We start from the raw sequence: 17427 nt of genomic DNA on the forward strand, positions 1-17427 counted from the left end.
AGAGCCTTTGTCATAATTTGTAAATGTGGTATGCTGAATAATCCTCTGTGATAAGTGCATAATTATTATCACTATCAAGTTTCGTAAGTATTTTCATTCGTTTCTGCTAAGGGATTATTTACAGATTTATACTCGATTTTTATAATTATTATCATTATTGTTTTCATTTAAATAATTGTTGCATATATTGTGGGTTCTATAATAAGCACTATGGGTTCGAATTAATTCAATAATATATTATTATAGTTAAGATGGATGTGTGTGCTTGGTTGTGTGTGCGTGGGCGCGGCTTGCGTGCATTTAGAGAAGGAGTTCTTCTCGCGATACGTTTCATTCAAGATAAAGCAACGCTGATGGTCGCATCATTAATTAATATCATCCTTTACAGGTAACGAATGTATAAAATGTACACCATCATTGTTTTAGATCTTAATAAGAAGGACTGTTAATTGTATTATTTCCTATGTATATGAGACTGTTGAGTCTGTAAACTATAGTGTTAACGATCTGTGCTGCGAACATTGTTAGCAAACCTGGTGTGATTAGCGCGCGCGCTGCGAGTTATGCAGAGATAAAAATGTGGAGATAAAGTACCGAGTATAGTGTTATTCTGCATGTTTTATGTTTTCCTTTATTCATTAATTCTGTGATAAGTTTATTTCATGCTGTTTCGCCTTATAGTGAGTATGTATGTGACGTCATGAGTATGTAGGGTGAACTTGGATGTCAATGGCATGAATGGTTACAAGAGCAGCATGTAAACAAACTCATCTTCAGCGGCGAAATAAAAGCCTTTTTTGACGAGACCGGTCTGCGAGACCTCCAGCTCACAGCGGGGTCTCTAAGCAGTACTGGCCGAGCGACGAGCTAGCGGCTGGGGCAGGCGCCTGCTGGCTGTCGCCTCACATTGAGCTTCTCAACTCCGAAAACTTTTAAGCAAATTGTCAATTTGGCATCAATTTTCACAAGACTGCCTATATTCGAAATCTAAACAGTTCTTTTCTCGCCTAAAACGTTCTCATAAGTGAATTTAGTGATGAATAAGATGGCGAAAATTGTTAAAATTGTCCTGTTGTTGGTCTGTCTAATATTATGACTGGCTGCTTTTTCCGCGCCGTTATTCGCGTTCTAGTCAGCGGTCACTTGACGCCTCTTTCTTTCACTCACTGTCAGTCGCTGGAGCCTGCAGGACCTTTTGCAGCTCAACAATGGCCCTGCCAACTTTATCATCAGATGAGCTGATCCAAACATTAAAAGAAGATGGTTTAACTATGACAGAGATTGAAGTGCAGAAATTCAGAGGTGAGTAACTTACTGTCGTTAGCTAACGTAAAGTTACATTTAAGTGACACTTGCTGATTAAAGTTGGCTGCACGTTAGCTACAGTTAGATCGAACTAACATTTATATCGGGACTTATTTGTAAGTTACCACTAACGTTCGTTAGCTAGTTGTAAAGATTGTAAAGAAAAAAGCATAATATTAGCTGACCTAGCTAACGTTTGCCAGCTAGCTTAGAGTTGGCTCGTTAGCTCGAGTTCCTCATACAGAAAAGTTGAGTTAAAGTTAAGTTGATGTCCAAATAGTTCTGCAGCTATGTAGATAATCAATTATGTAAGTGTTTAGTGTACGGGTATTGTATATTTATAAGTTGAAGATGTTGGATGATGTTCGATTCCATTTGTGCACGTGGAACTCAGTTTAACGTTAGAAGATGGCGGCTATGTTGTGCACGTTAGAATAGACTAGTTGCATGTGGCCGCCATTTTGGACATCGGATCAGCGAGTGTGCGGTTAGACACTTCCAGTTTCGCGTTACGCCCGGTGCAGGTAGCCGGATAAAGCCGAAATGTATCTTTTATAGTTGTTTATAGAATCAATTATCACTTAAAATACTTCTAAGATCCATATTACTATCACACGAGCGAGTGGCAATTCAATGCACCGGCGTAATACGACACACTCGCTGATCCGAAATGCAAAATGGCGGCCACGCGCAACTAGCCTATTCCCGGGTATTCTCTATAGCAGTGTTTCTCAAACGTTTTTCAACATTGTAACTTACCCCTTTGAATTGCTTTTTTAAGCCAAGTATCCCCTAACCAGTGCAAAACATTTTTGGTAGAACTTTTTTTTAAAGAGGAAGAATACAAACAGCCTTTTTAAACAAACAAAAAAAACATTTCAATGGTTTTTTTTTTTCAAATGTAGAATCCATCTCTTAATTCATTCATTAATATAGTATAATTATTGTAGGAATTATGCATGATGTATTTTTAAATTAGTATTTTTGCAAAAAAATTCACGTACTCCAAAGTATCCCTAGGGGTACACGTACCAATATTTGAGAAACACTGCTCTACGGAACAAATGAAATCTGTGGGAATTTCTGAAATGTGGACAACCAGTTACTGTGTATATACCCATAATGCATGAGTAATGATCAAATTCCAATGTGCTATTTATTAATAGAAAATTTACTTTTTACTTTATAGAAAATGAAGTGGATGGAGAGACGGTACACCTGGGCTTAACTGACTCAATGCTGGACCATCTATTTAAAGGCTCGTTCAAAAAGCAGGCCAAGTTCCTTCAAATAGTACGAAAGATGCAAGAGCCTGGACACAGAGAGGCCTGTCCCACTCAAAGGAACACACAACCCAACATGGGTAGAGACTGTCCCGTAACGGCTACTCACAGCACAGGTAAAACGATATCAAGAGGTCGATAAATGTTCGATAACGTTTTTGCGTTCCAAAAGCGGAACGAAACTCATTTGAACCGCGCGCCACACGGACCATTTATCCGCTCGGCTCAATGTCCAAACGGCAGCGTGAGCTCAGTAGAGCCGATGCGTTTACTCTGATCGGTCTCGGTCACGAAATCCAGTGAAAAGGAACACAATGTAAAGGCAGATGAAACAGCGCTGACAAACAGGAGAAACACTGCGCAACGATAGTCATTTTCCGTCTACAAATTCCCATCATTTACCATGGATTTACTGTAACATTAGCCTAGTAATATTAACTGCACCATGAAAAGTGGGATATACATATTGAATTGTATTATATTATTAATGTAGACAATGTATTAAAGGACTAATGGAATATAATTACAGTATTTAATGTTTAAAGCTATTTAATGTATATAAGTATATAAGCTAATGTATTTACTGGCTACTGTTTTTCATACAAATACCATAGAAACCATAATGTTACATTTTGCCATGATAGTGAGGTGCTACAGGCTATGCCTGGTTTCATCTGTGGTAGTCATGATCTAAATGCATGATACTGGATGACCAATGGTTAAGTTTAATAAAACTCAGAATCAGAAAAGTCAGTATTGCATAAAAAAATTAAAAATAATCAAAAATTAGCACATGCAGAAACTAAGAAATTGTCCAATAAATAGATTTATTTTGTTTGAATGTTCTACCTGTTTGGCAAATGTTTGTCATGATATGTTCTGACAATAAAGAGTAGTTTAAAACCACAATTAACGCTCTGGTTTCTACAACTGTCACTTAGGAGCAAAAATCTGCCTTAAACTTGAAAGAAATAAAGATTTGACTTATCGTGATAATTATCGATATCGACTGATTTTAAAATTTTTTTGGCCATATATCGCCCAGCCCTAATGGAAAGGTGATTTATGAAGTAGTGTTGTCACAATACCAAAATTGTGACTTCGATATGATACCAGACTAAATACCTCAATATCGATACCATGGGGAAAAAAACTAAAACAGTAGTAGTAGTAGTAATTGAAAAATATGACAGAACTTACAATTCATTGTTTTTTAAATTCATTTGAAAAAATTCTTCTTTTAAACCATTCCTTCCCCTTAAAATAAAATAATAATAATTGCATGCCATTGACATTATCAATCATGTTAACAATTCTGGTTAGGATGACCAAAATCTAATTTCATGAAACGAGTTATTTAATATTTTTTAAATGTAATTTTATAATTACAATATAGATATTTAATTTAATTGTATCTCTGCTATATGAAGGCAATATAATTATTTATTCTTACAGAGGACATGGACACAGAGGAGATCCACACTATTACATTTCAAGTGCTAGATGTTGATGCTGCTACGAGGTAAGTGTTGAGTTTCATTCAACTGCAACACCAACTCTCTTTTATTAAGCTCTTATACTTACCTGTTTTAAAGAAATCGAAACAAATCATTGTACTTTAAAGTGGCCGTGAGGGCCTCTCGGCTACCGTAGTACTTACTATAACGAACTAACAGACGTAAATTGTCTTTATTTTTTCTTGTAAAACTAGTTCTCAGTCCTTTGGGAGACTGCCTGATGTTTATGTCCTCCCATCATTCCCTAAAGAGCTTCAAGCAAAGTTGGATGCCAAAGAGGAGGTCCAGAGAGTTCCACAATACAGGCACAAAATAATACGAGTATTGCATGAGACTGTTGCCATGTATACTATGTAAGTACTACTGGCTGTATTCTTTGTCCCATGTGTGTGTTGTGTCTTGTTTTTTGTCTCTTGCTGCTCATTCTGTCTTTTGTTGGCACTGTTTCTGCTGGACTTGTCCATTCACCAATCCAATCCAGATGCTATATCTATCACTAATCATTTACTTTTACTGGTTTCTGTTCTAGGTATCCCACTCACGCAGAGTATGTCAAGGTAGCCCAGGCATTAATCCGGAAATACCCATTCCTGAAGGATGTTACGGGAAATGGCTATGTAAGTAGCTTTGCTTAATTTACTCCATGATAAATATTAAACCATGTGAATGAACTCTGATAGTCATTGTTGTCTAGCTAGCTTTGTTGTAGTCCTATCCTTCATCCTAATATGTGTGTATCAAGTCTCTATGAGAGTGACAATGGAAGCGTCCATATGCCAATCGACCGTTTCCCCGTTTATAGGAGCAATGTGACCACTCACCTGCAGCAGGTCTCTGAATAAAAGCACAAATGTTTACCTCAAAGCTTCCTCCAGACCTCCACCAATGAGGTGGGATAATTAATTAGTTAATATCCAGTCAGTTATACAATTGATTAATCAGGTATGCCCTGGTCACTTATTCCAATAGTATAGGACAGGAAATGGTAGATGCAGTTTTACTTTCAGGAAGTAGTGCTGCTGCAGGTGAGTGGTCATATTGCACATATAAACTGTGAAACGGTCTTTTGGCATATGGACGCTTCCATTGTAACTCCTGAGACCTAATACACATGTATAAGGACGAAGCATGGGACTAGCTTTGTTCATCCAAAGTGAGAGGTTTTGTTGAGTAATTTGGATTTATTTTTGTTGTTGAAATAAGCATACCTGGCACATGTCGCTGAAACGCAAATTCAAGACCGAACGTGCTCCGCTTGTCCAAAATGATGAAGTGAAACTGATCAAAGAGAAGTTTGCCCATGGAACGAAGTCCAAGCTACCTGATGCTGAGAGTGCAAACACCTCTCTGAGAACCAAGCCACGATCAGTGAGTTGGATTTAAATAATTTTTGTTGTTTGATTGTCAAACAAGGGAGGGAAAGGGGGTGGGGAGTTGATTAGTCACATGTGCACAAGCCGTGGTAAGGGTCGAACTGTAAGGTCGTATCCTTACCTAATTTCTTGTCTCAGCTAGGGCTGTCGTGGTGAAGGAATTTCCCTTGCGGTAATTTTGAGTGGCTCAATAGCGCGATGTGCCATTTATTTATTTGATTTATTTATATTTATTTGTTGCTATATAAATAAGTGTTATGATGTGGTCAGCATGCACAAAAACTAGTACATTTTCAGTAATGTAACCGAAACTAAACAGTGTCTATCTGCGCATTGAAAGGCTGTCACTCAGCACGGAGTTACAGTGGGAACAGCCTGTCTTTGATTCATATAACCGTTCGTTCAACGAACACGTTCAAAAACGCTGATTCATTTAAAGATAGTGATGAAACAAGATGTTAGCTCAGCTCACCGCGTCGCATGGGTAACGCTGAAGCTGATGCGATTTAATGTGTGGCTTTCTGATTTTTGTTTCCCGCGGCTTCCTCACGCTGTGGAATGCTGACCAGCGCTGTCACTGATGCCAGGGACATATTCAACATATTTTGCTTTCCTTGGACACAGCAACCTTTTCACAAATCTATATGACTTTACCTCATAGACAGACGCAGGTAATCGCACGCAATCCGTTGATCATTCGTCGGTCTATTTAGGCTTAAGTGCAAATCCACAAAGCCTCTGTACAAATCACCATGATAAAAAAAGTCTCGTTATCATTATTAACTTATTTAACATTCAATATATGTGAGCGAAGTTCAAAACAAGAAGGGTATTATTGCCTTATGAAAAAAGAATGCGAATATTGCGGTGTGCTGCGATTACTTGCATTCCTCTGCGGTTGGCTTGTCAGTAGCGCGGTACTGCAATATTGCGGTTATCGCAACAGCCCTAGTCTCAGCTAAACATACCCCCCCCTCCTCCCTGTCTCTTTCTTTCACTCACCTCTCCCCCTCTCTTTTTTCCCCCTCTCTTAGAATACAGAAGTCAAATCTCTCAGTCTCTGTCCTACACTCCCCTGGCCTGATCCTTTTTTAATTTTTCTGTTCTGTTACTATTTTGGTCAATAGGAACTTGATGTTCTTGGGGAAGATGCATCTTCAATCGCTGGTCATGTTAAGATTCTGCAAACACAATACAGCAAGGCGCAGCCAGACACTGTGATTGTACGCGACCTAATGCAGAGAACTTTAGCATGGAGGCAAAAGGAGATTGCAGAAGGAATGAGTGTTGAGGACACTGTGAAGAAATATCCCTTCTTAAAGACACCCTCAGGAGTAAGTGTTAAAAGTTAGATGTACCCTAGAACAACAAGACCTTTATAAAAACATCTAAATAAGTCTTGACTTTGTAAACATGGTTTGTTTAAACAGAGCTAGTATAGTCTAGAATTATACTCCACTTCGCATTCTCTTAACCCCCCCCATAGCATGTTAAAATACTCTGTAATCCCCTTTCCCTCATGGTCAGGTGCTTACTTGTCTTTGTCTTTCTGCAGCTGTTGGAGGAGGTGGGTCGTATCCACTCCACAGCGAGCATTAGCTTCACTGATGGCTTTAACCAGATTGTTCCCAAAGTACTTGCCCTGGCTCAAGGAAAATCTCCACTAGCCAAACAGTACTTGGAGGCCAGAGAAGAAGCGCTTACCGAGGATCTACCAGGTACTTACAAAACGCTTATTATGAGTGTACTCACACAAATCAGTAGACAAAGTGCATTTTGAGATGATAATCAGATTTTGTGTTTGTATAAGCTACTGGATGCCTAAAATTTCCTTCAGGATGAATAAAGTATAGATTTTTCTTGATTCTCTTCTAGGAATGGACTTCAGAGCGGCACTAATCCTCCTGCCAATCATTTTTAAAGAGAGTGTGGATCATCACATTATGATGGGAGAGGTATGGATCTCTAGCACTCTCTAGTTGGATCTCTAGTTTTTTTTGGGGGGGGGGGGGTGATAGGATCGGATCGACTATCTCTTTTTCTTTTACCAAACATATGTTTGCATCCCTGTCTTCTTTGCTGTATTCTTCAGGGTGAACACAACACACCATACCCAATTGTCCAGGTGACCCAAGAAGACTGGAAGTCCACATTTGAGGGACGAAGCTCCTGTTCCCTGAAGGTAGACAGGGTCGAGGTGTGTGAAGGCATGAAGGTAGAGGAAGCCATGATCTCCTCGTTTTATTCATATTTTGTTTTCAATCTTGAATACCAACCCAAAAACAAGAACACTCTGACCTTTCTCCAGCGATGTATTGCGAAAATTAATGTGAAGGGAGACCGGCCTCTGCCGACGACTGTAACCAGAGTTATAAACCACCTCTTCTAAATGCCTCGTTTACACCCTCGTTTACACCAGTGCCCTAAGTGCCAAAGAAAAACTTTCACTCTCATGAAGTTGGTCCAACATGTGGGACTAACTCATGCCCATGAGGCAGGCTTCTCGATCACATGTGGACTCAATGACTGCCAATCCACTTTTTCTAGTTACCCATCTTTCAGATGTCATGTTTATAGAAAACATAGAGCTTGTATTTTACCTGCTAGTGAGGAGCCTGCTAGTGAAAACCCTGCTTCTGAAGATGAACATGAGCATGTTATGTGTGATGATGCAGATGTCCAAACCCCCCCTTGTATGGATACACTTTTATATAACTTTAAAAATAATCTTTGTAGCTTCATCCTAAAATGCAGGGAAAAAAACAATTTACCAGAATCAGTTCAGCAGGAAATTCTTAGTGATGTAAACTTTTTATTTTGTTTTTTTAAGGAGAACTACGATGAATTTTTATCTTATCATCTTAAAGAAAATGGTTTTGATGTCAAAGGATGTCCTGAACTTCAGCAGGTTTTACAGTCCAATGATTTTTTTGAGGAAGCATCAAAAGAGTTCTCTTCTCAGTTCAAATTGAAAGAATACTGTAAGTCAATGTTAGACTTGACTGAACCAGTTCAATACACTTTAAGAGGGTCTACAGGACATAAAATAGGTAGCTTCTCCTATGTTCCCATTTCTGATGTTTTAAAAAAATATTGTTCTCATGAGGATGTATGGGATGACATAGTGTCTGTAAATATTGAAGATGAACAGGTCTTAACTGACTTTAGTGATGGATTGTACTATAAAGAGCATCCTTTCTTTAGAGAATATCCAAATGCATTACGACTGCATTTTTATGAGGATGAATTTGAGGTAGTAAATCCTTTGGGATCAAAGAAAACAAAACACAAACTGTGCGCCTTCTACTACACTGTAGGTAATGTACATGGAAGGTACAGGTCTCAAGTGAAGCATATTCATTTAGCATTACTGGTGCGCTATTCCTATTTAAAGGAGTGTGGCTTAGAAGTTATCCTAAAGCCACTGCTAGATGATCTTAAAGTGCTCTCAACAGATGGGTTCACCCTCACTGTTGGTGGGGTTGAGCAGAATGTCCATGCAGCCCTAGCTACCATTTCAGGTGATAACCTTTCAGCTCACATGATTGGAGGATACAGTATGTCATTTAACTCAGGAAGAGTTTGTAGACATTGTATGGGAACATATACAGATATAAAAGAGAAATTTCAGGAAGATAGTTATGTTTTAAGAACATCTGACGTTCACCGGTATCACCTGGAATGTATCCAGCAAAATCCTGACAGTAGAGTAACATATGGGGTACAGTGTAGTTGTCCGTTTAATGTGCTTCCTTATTTTGATGTTACTAAGTCCTTACCTCCAGACATAATGCATGACATGTTAGAGGGTGTCATACCTTTAGTTTTGAAACTTGTCCTGTGCCAAGCTCATAAAGAGAAACATATTAGCATACAAGAGGTGAACGAAGAGCTGCAGAGAATGACAATAGGTCAAAATGATAGAGCAAATAAGCCAGTACATTTGTCTGAAAGATTACTACAAAAAGGAGGCATTGTGGGCTCGGCATCTCAGAAATGGTGCCTTTTTAGACTTATTCCTTTTTTGATCGCACATCGTATACCTCCTGAGTGTCAATATTGGCGTGTGTACCTGTTGTGCCGAGAAATTGTAGATATTGTTCTAGCTCCAACGGTGAGAAGAGAGAACCTTCCTCTTTTAGATGTACTTGTGCAAGAATTTTTGACAGAGTTGAAAGCTGTATTTGGAAATGTTATTACACCGAAGTGCCATTATTTAATTCATTATTCTAGATTAATTTCAATGTTTGGGCCTCTTCGTTCTCTCTGGTGCATGAGGTTTGAAGGCAAACACCAATATTTTAAGAATATTGCAAGTAATTGTCGTAATTTCATTAATATAGCTTCCACTCTGAGCAACCGTCACCAGTTAAAACAATGCTGGGAGTTTTCTTCAAATAATTTCTTAGATGATTTCGAGAAGGTACCAAGAAGCAGTACTAGCACTCCATTTTGTTCTTTACCACTTACTCTCCAGTGTGCTCTAGAGCAATATTTTACTGATGTTTCTTTTAGTGAAGATAAAGTTATTCAACGTGTTTCAGAAGTAACCGTTAACAATGTCAAATATGCCACACAAGATGTTTTTGTTTTGGATGTGTTGCATGGGGAGAGAATTCCTCTTTTTTTCCAAATGAAATACATTTTTAATGTGGACACTACATGGGTTTTTTGTGGAAAACTGATATATCCAAAGTATTTTAGCCAGCACTTTTATGCTTATTCAGTCAAATTTGACCTGGAATGGACTGTGATACAGCCTGGGGCAGAGCTAGATTTTAATGCCCTTGATATATATACAGTTGATGGTGATATCTTTGTGGCAATGAAATACTGTGTGTAAGAATTATTGTACAAATATTTGAGCACTTTCATGAATTGACTAATCTTTTGATGTTGTCTTTCTCTTTAAAGGATTAGTTCACCCCAAAATGAAAATTTCCTAATACACTGCTCAAAAAATATAGGGAACACTTAAACACAATGTAACTCCAAGTCAATCACACTTCTGTGGAATCAAACTGTCCACTTAGGAAGCAACACTGATTGACAATCAATTTCACATGCTGTTGGGCAAATGGAATAGACAACAGGTGGAAATTATAGGCAATTAGCAAGACACCCCCAATAAAGGAGTGGTTCTGCAGGTGGTGACCACAGACCACTTCTCAGCTCCTGTGCTTCCTGGCTGATGTTTTGGTCACTCTTGAATGCTGGCGGTGCTTTCACTCTAGTGGTAGCATGAGACGGAGTCTACAACCCACGCGAGTGGCTCAGGTAGTGCAGCTCATCCACGACGGCACATCAATGCAAGCTGTGGCAAGAAGGTTTGCTGTGTCTGTCAGCGTAGTGTCCAGAGCATGGAGGCGCTACCAGGAGACAGGCCAGGACATCAGGAGACGTGGAGGAGGCCGTAGGAGGGCAACAACCCAGCAGCAGGACCGCTACTTCCGCCTTTGTGCAAGGAGGAGCACTGCCAGAGCCCTGCCAAATGACCTCCAGCAGGCCGCATGTGTCTGCTCAAACAGTCAAAACCGACTCCATGAGGGTGGTACGAGGGCCCGACGTCCACATGTGGGGGTTGTGCTTACAGCCCAGCACCGCGCAGGACGTTTGGCATTTGCCAGAGAACACCCAAGATTGGCAAATTCGTCACTGGCGCCCTGTGCTCTTCACAGATGAAAGCAGGTTCACACTGAGCACATGTTACAGAGTCTGGAGACGCCGTGGAGAACGTTCTGCTGCCTGCAACATCTGTGAAGAGCACAGGTGCTTTCACAGTGCTTTTCACAATTCGCCACTGGCGCCCTGTGCTCTTCACAGATGTTGCAGGCAGCAGAACGTTCTCCACGGCGTCTCCAGACTCTTTCACATGCTCAGTGTGAACCTTCTTCATCTGTGAAGATCACAGGGCGCATATGTGACCGACGTGACAGAGTCTGGAGACGCCGTGGAGAACGTTCTGCTGCCTGCAACATCTGTGAAGAGCACAGGTGCTTTCACAGTGCTTTTCACAATTCGCCACTGGCGCCCTGTGCTCTTCACAGATGTTGCAGGCAGCAGAACGTTCTCCACGGCGTCTCCAGACTCTTTCACATGCTCAGTGTGAACCTTCTTCATCTGTGAAGATCACAGGGCGCATATGTGACCGACGTGACAGAGTCTGGAGACGCCGTGGAGAACGTTCTGCTGCCTGCAACATCTGTGAAGAGCACAGGTGCTTTCACAGTGCTTTTCACAATTCTCCACTGGCGCCCTGTGCTCTTCACAGATGTTGCAGGCAGCAGAACGTTCTCCACGGCGTCTCCAGACTCTGTCACATGTGCTCAGTGTGAACCTGCTTTCATCTGTGAAGAGCACAGGGCGCCAGTGACGAATTTGCCAATCTTGGGTGTTCTCTGGCAAATGCCAAACGTCCTGCGCGGTGCTGGGCTGTAAGCACAACCCCCACATGTGGACGTCGGGCCCTCGTACCACCCTCATGGAGTCGGTTTCTGACTGTTTGAGCAGACACATGCACATGTGGCCTGCTGGAGGTCATTTGGCAGGGCTCTGGCAGTGCTCCTCCTTGCACAAAGGCGGAGGTAGCGTGTCCTGCTGCTGGGTTGTTGCCCTCCTACGGCCTCCTCCACGTCTCCTGATGTCCTGGCCTGTCTCCTGGTAGCGCCTCCATGCTCTGGACACTACGCTGACAGACACAGCAAACCTTCTTGCCACAACTTGCATTGATGTGCCGTCGTGGATGAGCTGCACTACCTGAGCCACTCGCGTGGATTGTAGACTCCGTCTCATGCTACCACTAGAGTGAAAGCACCGCCAGCATTCAAGAGTGACCAAAACATCAGCCAGGAAGCACAGGAGCTGAGAAGTGGTCTGTGGTCACCACCTGCAGAACCACTCCTTTATTGGGGGTGTCTTGCTAATTGCCTATAATTTCCACCTGTTGTCTATTCCATTTGCCCAACAGCATGTGAAATTGATTGTCAATCAGTGTTGCATCCTAAGTGGACAGTTTGATTCCACAGAAGTGTGATTGACTTGGAGTTACATTTTGTTTAAGTGTTCCCTATATTTTTTGAGCAGTGTAATTTACTCACCCCAATGCCATCCAAGATATCCATGTCTTTCTTTCCTCAGTGGGAGAGAAATTTAGTTTTTTGAGGAAAACATTTCTGGATTTTTTTTCTAACAATTGACTTCATTGGTTACCATCGTTTTTAAGTCCAAATCAATGCAGTTTCAAGAGTCTTTGAAGTGTTTAAACGGGGTGTACGAGATCACAGCTGGATTTCTTGGATGGCATTGGGGTGAGAAAATTATTAAGAAATTTTCATTTTGGGGAGAAATAATCCGTTAAGCATACAATGAACACTCACAGTAGCTCATAGTAGTTTAAAGCGTTATGTTATGTTATATTATGTTATGTTATGTTATGTTCTTGCACTGCAGTAAGTAATGCGTTCATAAAGTGATTCTGCAGTAATTAATGCATTCATAAAGTGATTCTCTATTAAAGTTGCTTAAATGTGAAAAACTTTGTTTATTAAAGTTTATTGCAAACGAAGATTGTGGTGTGCGGTCGTTATTCTCTTTCCAGTATTTTAATTTTTACAGTTTAACTTCTTTTAAATCATTGATTGTGGGAAAACAAAACATTGCTTTCTTTTGCTCTCATTCTTTTCTATTTATCAAGGACATTTTTGCCACTTTATAGGTACAATGGCATCGTCGCTGGGGTGGTACCCCTAACGAGAACAAATTGGTACCATCTAATTGGGTACCTTTTTGTACCAGTGGATTAAGGTACAAATGTATTGCTAAGGTACCAAATTGTCTCTCAAAAGGTACAGTATAAAAGGGTACAACTCTGTACCTATGGTAAGGGTACCATTGCTGTACCTCGGGGGTACCACCCCAGCGACGAGCCATTTGTACCCTAGAAGGTACATATTTGTACCTAAAAGGCACAAACTGTAGGGGTACTTCTTTGTACCCATTAATATGGTACAAGTTTGTTCCCCTTGGTGGTACTGCCCCAGCGACGAGCATTTGTACCTTTTTTTTGTCTTTTCTGTACCTTTATTTCTGAGAGTGTATATATTTGATGAAGTTTGCATTATTGATTCTGTTATTTTCCTGTTTATTAAATATAAATAAAGGTGACTTGACTTTATCACTTTTACTGAGGGTCAAAAAGCCTTTACTCATATCCTTCACTCTTGAGTCCCCCTGAGGTGAAAATCAAGTTTTTAATGTTGTTTATATGTCCATGTGGTGTTTTAATGTGCTTTAAGACAAACCATGTGCAAATTCATAAGTCAACACCATTGCTGAGTATTTTCTCCTTAAAACTGCAGTGCACCAAAGACAGTCTCAAAAACGCAGTTTGAAATCGCTGGTGTTTCTGACGTCACAAACTACCTTGTAACCAATCACGTCAAGGTGCCCACGTGCTTTAGCATATCATTAACAATGAACTAGCAGGGGAGTTGCGAGAGAAGCCAGGTTATCCCAGTATATTTTTCTGTTGACATGAAAAATCGGGTAGATTTAGTATATCGGGTCTATGATGTATATTACGATGTTATAATGAACTATATTCCTTTCTCCAATAACGTTCTGAGTTGTTCAAAGCATTTCTGTTGATTTAACAAGGCAGCTGCTTGACTCTGAGATGGCGAATGGGAACATGGTTTGTGTAACATTAGCAATACATTATTAGCTGTTTGATAACAAAGTCTAGCAAAAAGCTAATCATATGTAGGTACCATACCTACCGTTATGTGTCAGACATTGTAAAGAGCAATACCATTGTGCAGCGTTTACCTCAGTAAAGTTAAGGGCCCTGTCCCAAATGGCACACTTCACTTTTGGTCTTGTGGACTTACAATGGAGGCCGCGTGCGCGTGTCCGTTAAGTCCGTGAGACCGTAGGGTGTCCCATTTGTCATTTTAGGCCTCAGAAGGGTGTTCGCGAGCGCCCCCTTTGCGGTCGATATGCGACCTCGCACTTTTGCTGACCACGAGTGCTTTGGGTGCCATTTGGGACAGGGCCCAAGTTGATCTCTGAGCTGGTGTGAGTAAGAGGAGGTGGAGCCCTCATTTGCATATTCATAGAAACGTGTGTACTAAATGAAGCAAGGGTGTAGAGTTACATTCAAGCTATTTTAAGGCATGAAGAATTTTTTTTCACAGGATTATTTTTTTTTTTTTTTTTTATGTCTTTTTGGTGATCAAAAGATGAGTTTTAAGGGAGACCATTATTAATACAGGGGGACTTTAACATCTTTAACTGACAAAGATTCGCTTTTCTTCCTGTTGATCTTTCTTCATCAGTCCTTTCTCTTTTACTTTTTCACCTGCTTCTTTTCTTAAATAGTCTCTGTCGCCCCACTTCATTTTGTTCTCCTCTCATTTCTCAAGCTGTCCCTCTTTTTGTTCTCTGTATGCGTCTGTCTCTGTCTTGCTCTTTCTCTCTTCCCAGTAATGAGGTTTAATGCCTGCAGTCTTGTTTGCTCACTAGACCATGAACAGATGTGGAGACTAGAGTAGAAAAGTGAAACAGAAAAGGATCAATTAGTGAAAAGGCATATGTGTGAATATAAGGGAAAATCAAATTTGACTGCAAGATCATAAGTGCTAAATTGACAAACAAACAAATACTTTAATTAAACAAAGATCGAAATAAATGTGATATTTTAAATATATATATTTTTTTTACATAAATATAAAAGAATATTTTAAATAAAATTAACTTCTTTTTTTAGATAAATATAATAGAATATTTTAAACAAAATTAACTACTTTCCTGTAGTAAAGTGTCCACCAAATTAGAATGCACACTCCAGAATCTCGGGTGGACGTAATAGGTCATCCGGGTACTTGATCCACTCTTTTATGGACTGTGTAGCACTAGAGAGAGTGTGAATGAGCTTTATGTGTCAGCTCCGTGTGGGCCTGTTTATAGTCGGGGTAACACTTTCCAGTCAGGGAAAGTAGTGTGTATCAAATTTGAGACAAACACATTGTTTGTTTTTTTGTTAAGGCAAACACAAGATTCCTCCAGCCTCTCAACTATTATGTCTCTCCAAATGACATAATATTTCTGTAATTTGTCTGTAAAATATTGCTATTTTGGAAGGTTTAATTGTTCTGTTTAAATCTCATTTAAGAGTAATTGTACAGAAATGTAGTTGGTTAATGAAGGCAGATAAGGATAAGAGAACTGCACATGTCCCTTACTGCATACTGTGATGACTCATAGTTTATTTTGTAGAGTTTTAAAGCTGTGAGCAGGTTTGGAAACACACACACATATATATACAGATTATATAATATTGGTACTTACAGCCTGTAATCATCACTGCACATTCCCTAAAATATTGGTGGTTAAATGATGTAGATCTGACATGATAAAGATAGCATCCTAACATCAAATTAATTGTATGGATAAAAAAAAAATTGAAACAAATGTCAGGCAGATATGCCAAATTGTTCAATAGAAAAGGTCATTTTCAAGAAACAAAATACATTTTTGTGTTGTTTTTGTTGCTGACATTTGTGTGGCACTGTGGTCAAGCCCTGTGGCATTTTTGCATGGTAGAACATTGACAGCTGAAACTTTAATATACGTTTTATATAAATATAATGAATATGATTTATGATGTAACTGACATATGAACATATTTATAGAATGTGTGCATTAACATATATAGGTCCAAATGTTTTCAAATGATTAATTTATTAATTCAAATATAAAACTGATAAATAAATAAGCACATTTGATAAATTATTTGTATTTGTATTTTGAATTTTTATTTATTAAGCACCGATAAACACAACAGCAGTTGAACCATAGTGCTGTACAAATAAGATAAAAGAATGAAAGTAAACAAACAAAAAATAAAAGGAAACAATACAAAATAAAATCAGCAAATTTAAAGCTGCAGTCCGTAACTTTTTTGGGTTAAAAATGATCCAAAATAATTTTTTGAGCAAGTACATGACCAGCCAGTGTTCAAAACTATCTGCTTGCCTTAGCTCTATTCAAAACAGTAGGCTTGTAATAATGTTTTTAATTCTAGTGGTACTGGTGGATTTCCGTGGGAAATTCGAGCTTTGCGTCATTACGTCACATCTGTACACATAAAGAATGTGTCCCGGCTAGGCTATGTTGCGTGTGAGGATGTTAGAGGTGGATATTTATAGCCTTTTCTCACAGCACTTGATATAATTAAACTTATCAATTTGATGGCGGATCCAGAAAGGTTCAAACGACAATCTGACAAACGACAAAGATTCACCTGTTTTAAAATGCAAAAGACTTCGGACTTCGGAGTGGCTACAGAAAAAAAGAGACTGCAACCAGGCCCATGCGAATACAAGGATAAATATTGGAAGGGCTTTTGAAAGGTAAAAATTTGATTATATTCCAGTTTTAAATATGCATCTGATTACAGATACGTGTGTTTGAATTTCAAAGAGAACCAGTTCTAAGGAACATTAATTTGTTGGTTGGCAATGACAATTAGAAATTAGACTGCACATTAATCGAAACTGAACTACAGGTAGCCCTAATACACATTAAACAGTATATACAGTAACCATGATTGACTACAGGCATAGGGCTAGGCATAGGGCTCGACTTAGGACAAGATAAGAACAAGCATGAGTGAAGTACAGCCTTATACTGATTGGTAAACTGCACTGTGTTTTATACACGTCCATGCTGGACATTCATATTAAATTAGCATTATTTTCCTATATTTTTACATCATGAAAATCTATATGGCTTTAGTTGTATGTAGGACATATATGACATAATATGATTAAAAATACATTCATATTATGCAATTTATATATGTGATTTTTGCAGCATATATGTCCCTTACAATATTCTGTTGGAACATATAAGCAGGAGTTTTTAGCAAACCTTTTCCATATGCTGTGC

General features: G+C 39.3%; 1 protein-coding gene across 2 annotated transcripts; it reads left to right on the plus strand.

Moving 5' to 3' along the window:
* The first annotated feature begins 1184 nt into the window (after positions 1-1184).
* Positions 1185-10917, plus strand: LOC309482191 (sterile alpha motif domain-containing protein 3-like). Of its 2 annotated transcripts, XM_082147419.1 has the most exons (11): positions 1185-1302; positions 2495-2704; positions 4044-4110; positions 4300-4458; positions 4635-4722; positions 5309-5473; positions 6606-6812; positions 7034-7196; positions 7354-7433; positions 7571-7675; positions 10393-10408. In XM_082147419.1, the coding sequence occupies exons 1-11, from the start codon at positions 1209-1211 to the stop codon at positions 10396-10398; spliced, it is 1344 nt and encodes a 447-aa protein (XP_082003545.1). In that variant the 5' UTR covers positions 1185-1208; the 3' UTR covers positions 10399-10408. The 2 variants fall into 2 exon arrangements, with proteins under 2 accessions (XP_082003545.1, XP_082003544.1); XM_082147418.1 differs by having other exon boundaries at positions 7571-10917.
* The last annotated feature ends 6510 nt before the right edge of the window (positions 10918-17427 follow it).

Source organism: Leuciscus leuciscus (genome assembly GCF_965113295.1).
Source record: "Leuciscus leuciscus genome assembly, chromosome: 2".
Taxonomy (NCBI): domain Eukaryota; kingdom Metazoa; phylum Chordata; class Actinopteri; order Cypriniformes; family Leuciscidae; genus Leuciscus; species Leuciscus leuciscus.

Coding starts and splice junctions, on each gene's coding strand:
- LOC309482191 (XM_082147418.1), top strand. CDS start 1,209: ATGGCCCTGCCAACTTTATCATCAGATGAGCTGATCCAAACATTAAAA. Junction 2,705..4,043: donor AACGGCTACTCACAGCACAG/GTAAAACGATAT, acceptor TTATTCTTACAG/AGGACATGGACACAGAGGAG. Junction 4,459..4,634: donor ACTGTTGCCATGTATACTAT/GTAAGTACTACT, acceptor TTTCTGTTCTAG/GTATCCCACTCACGCAGAGT.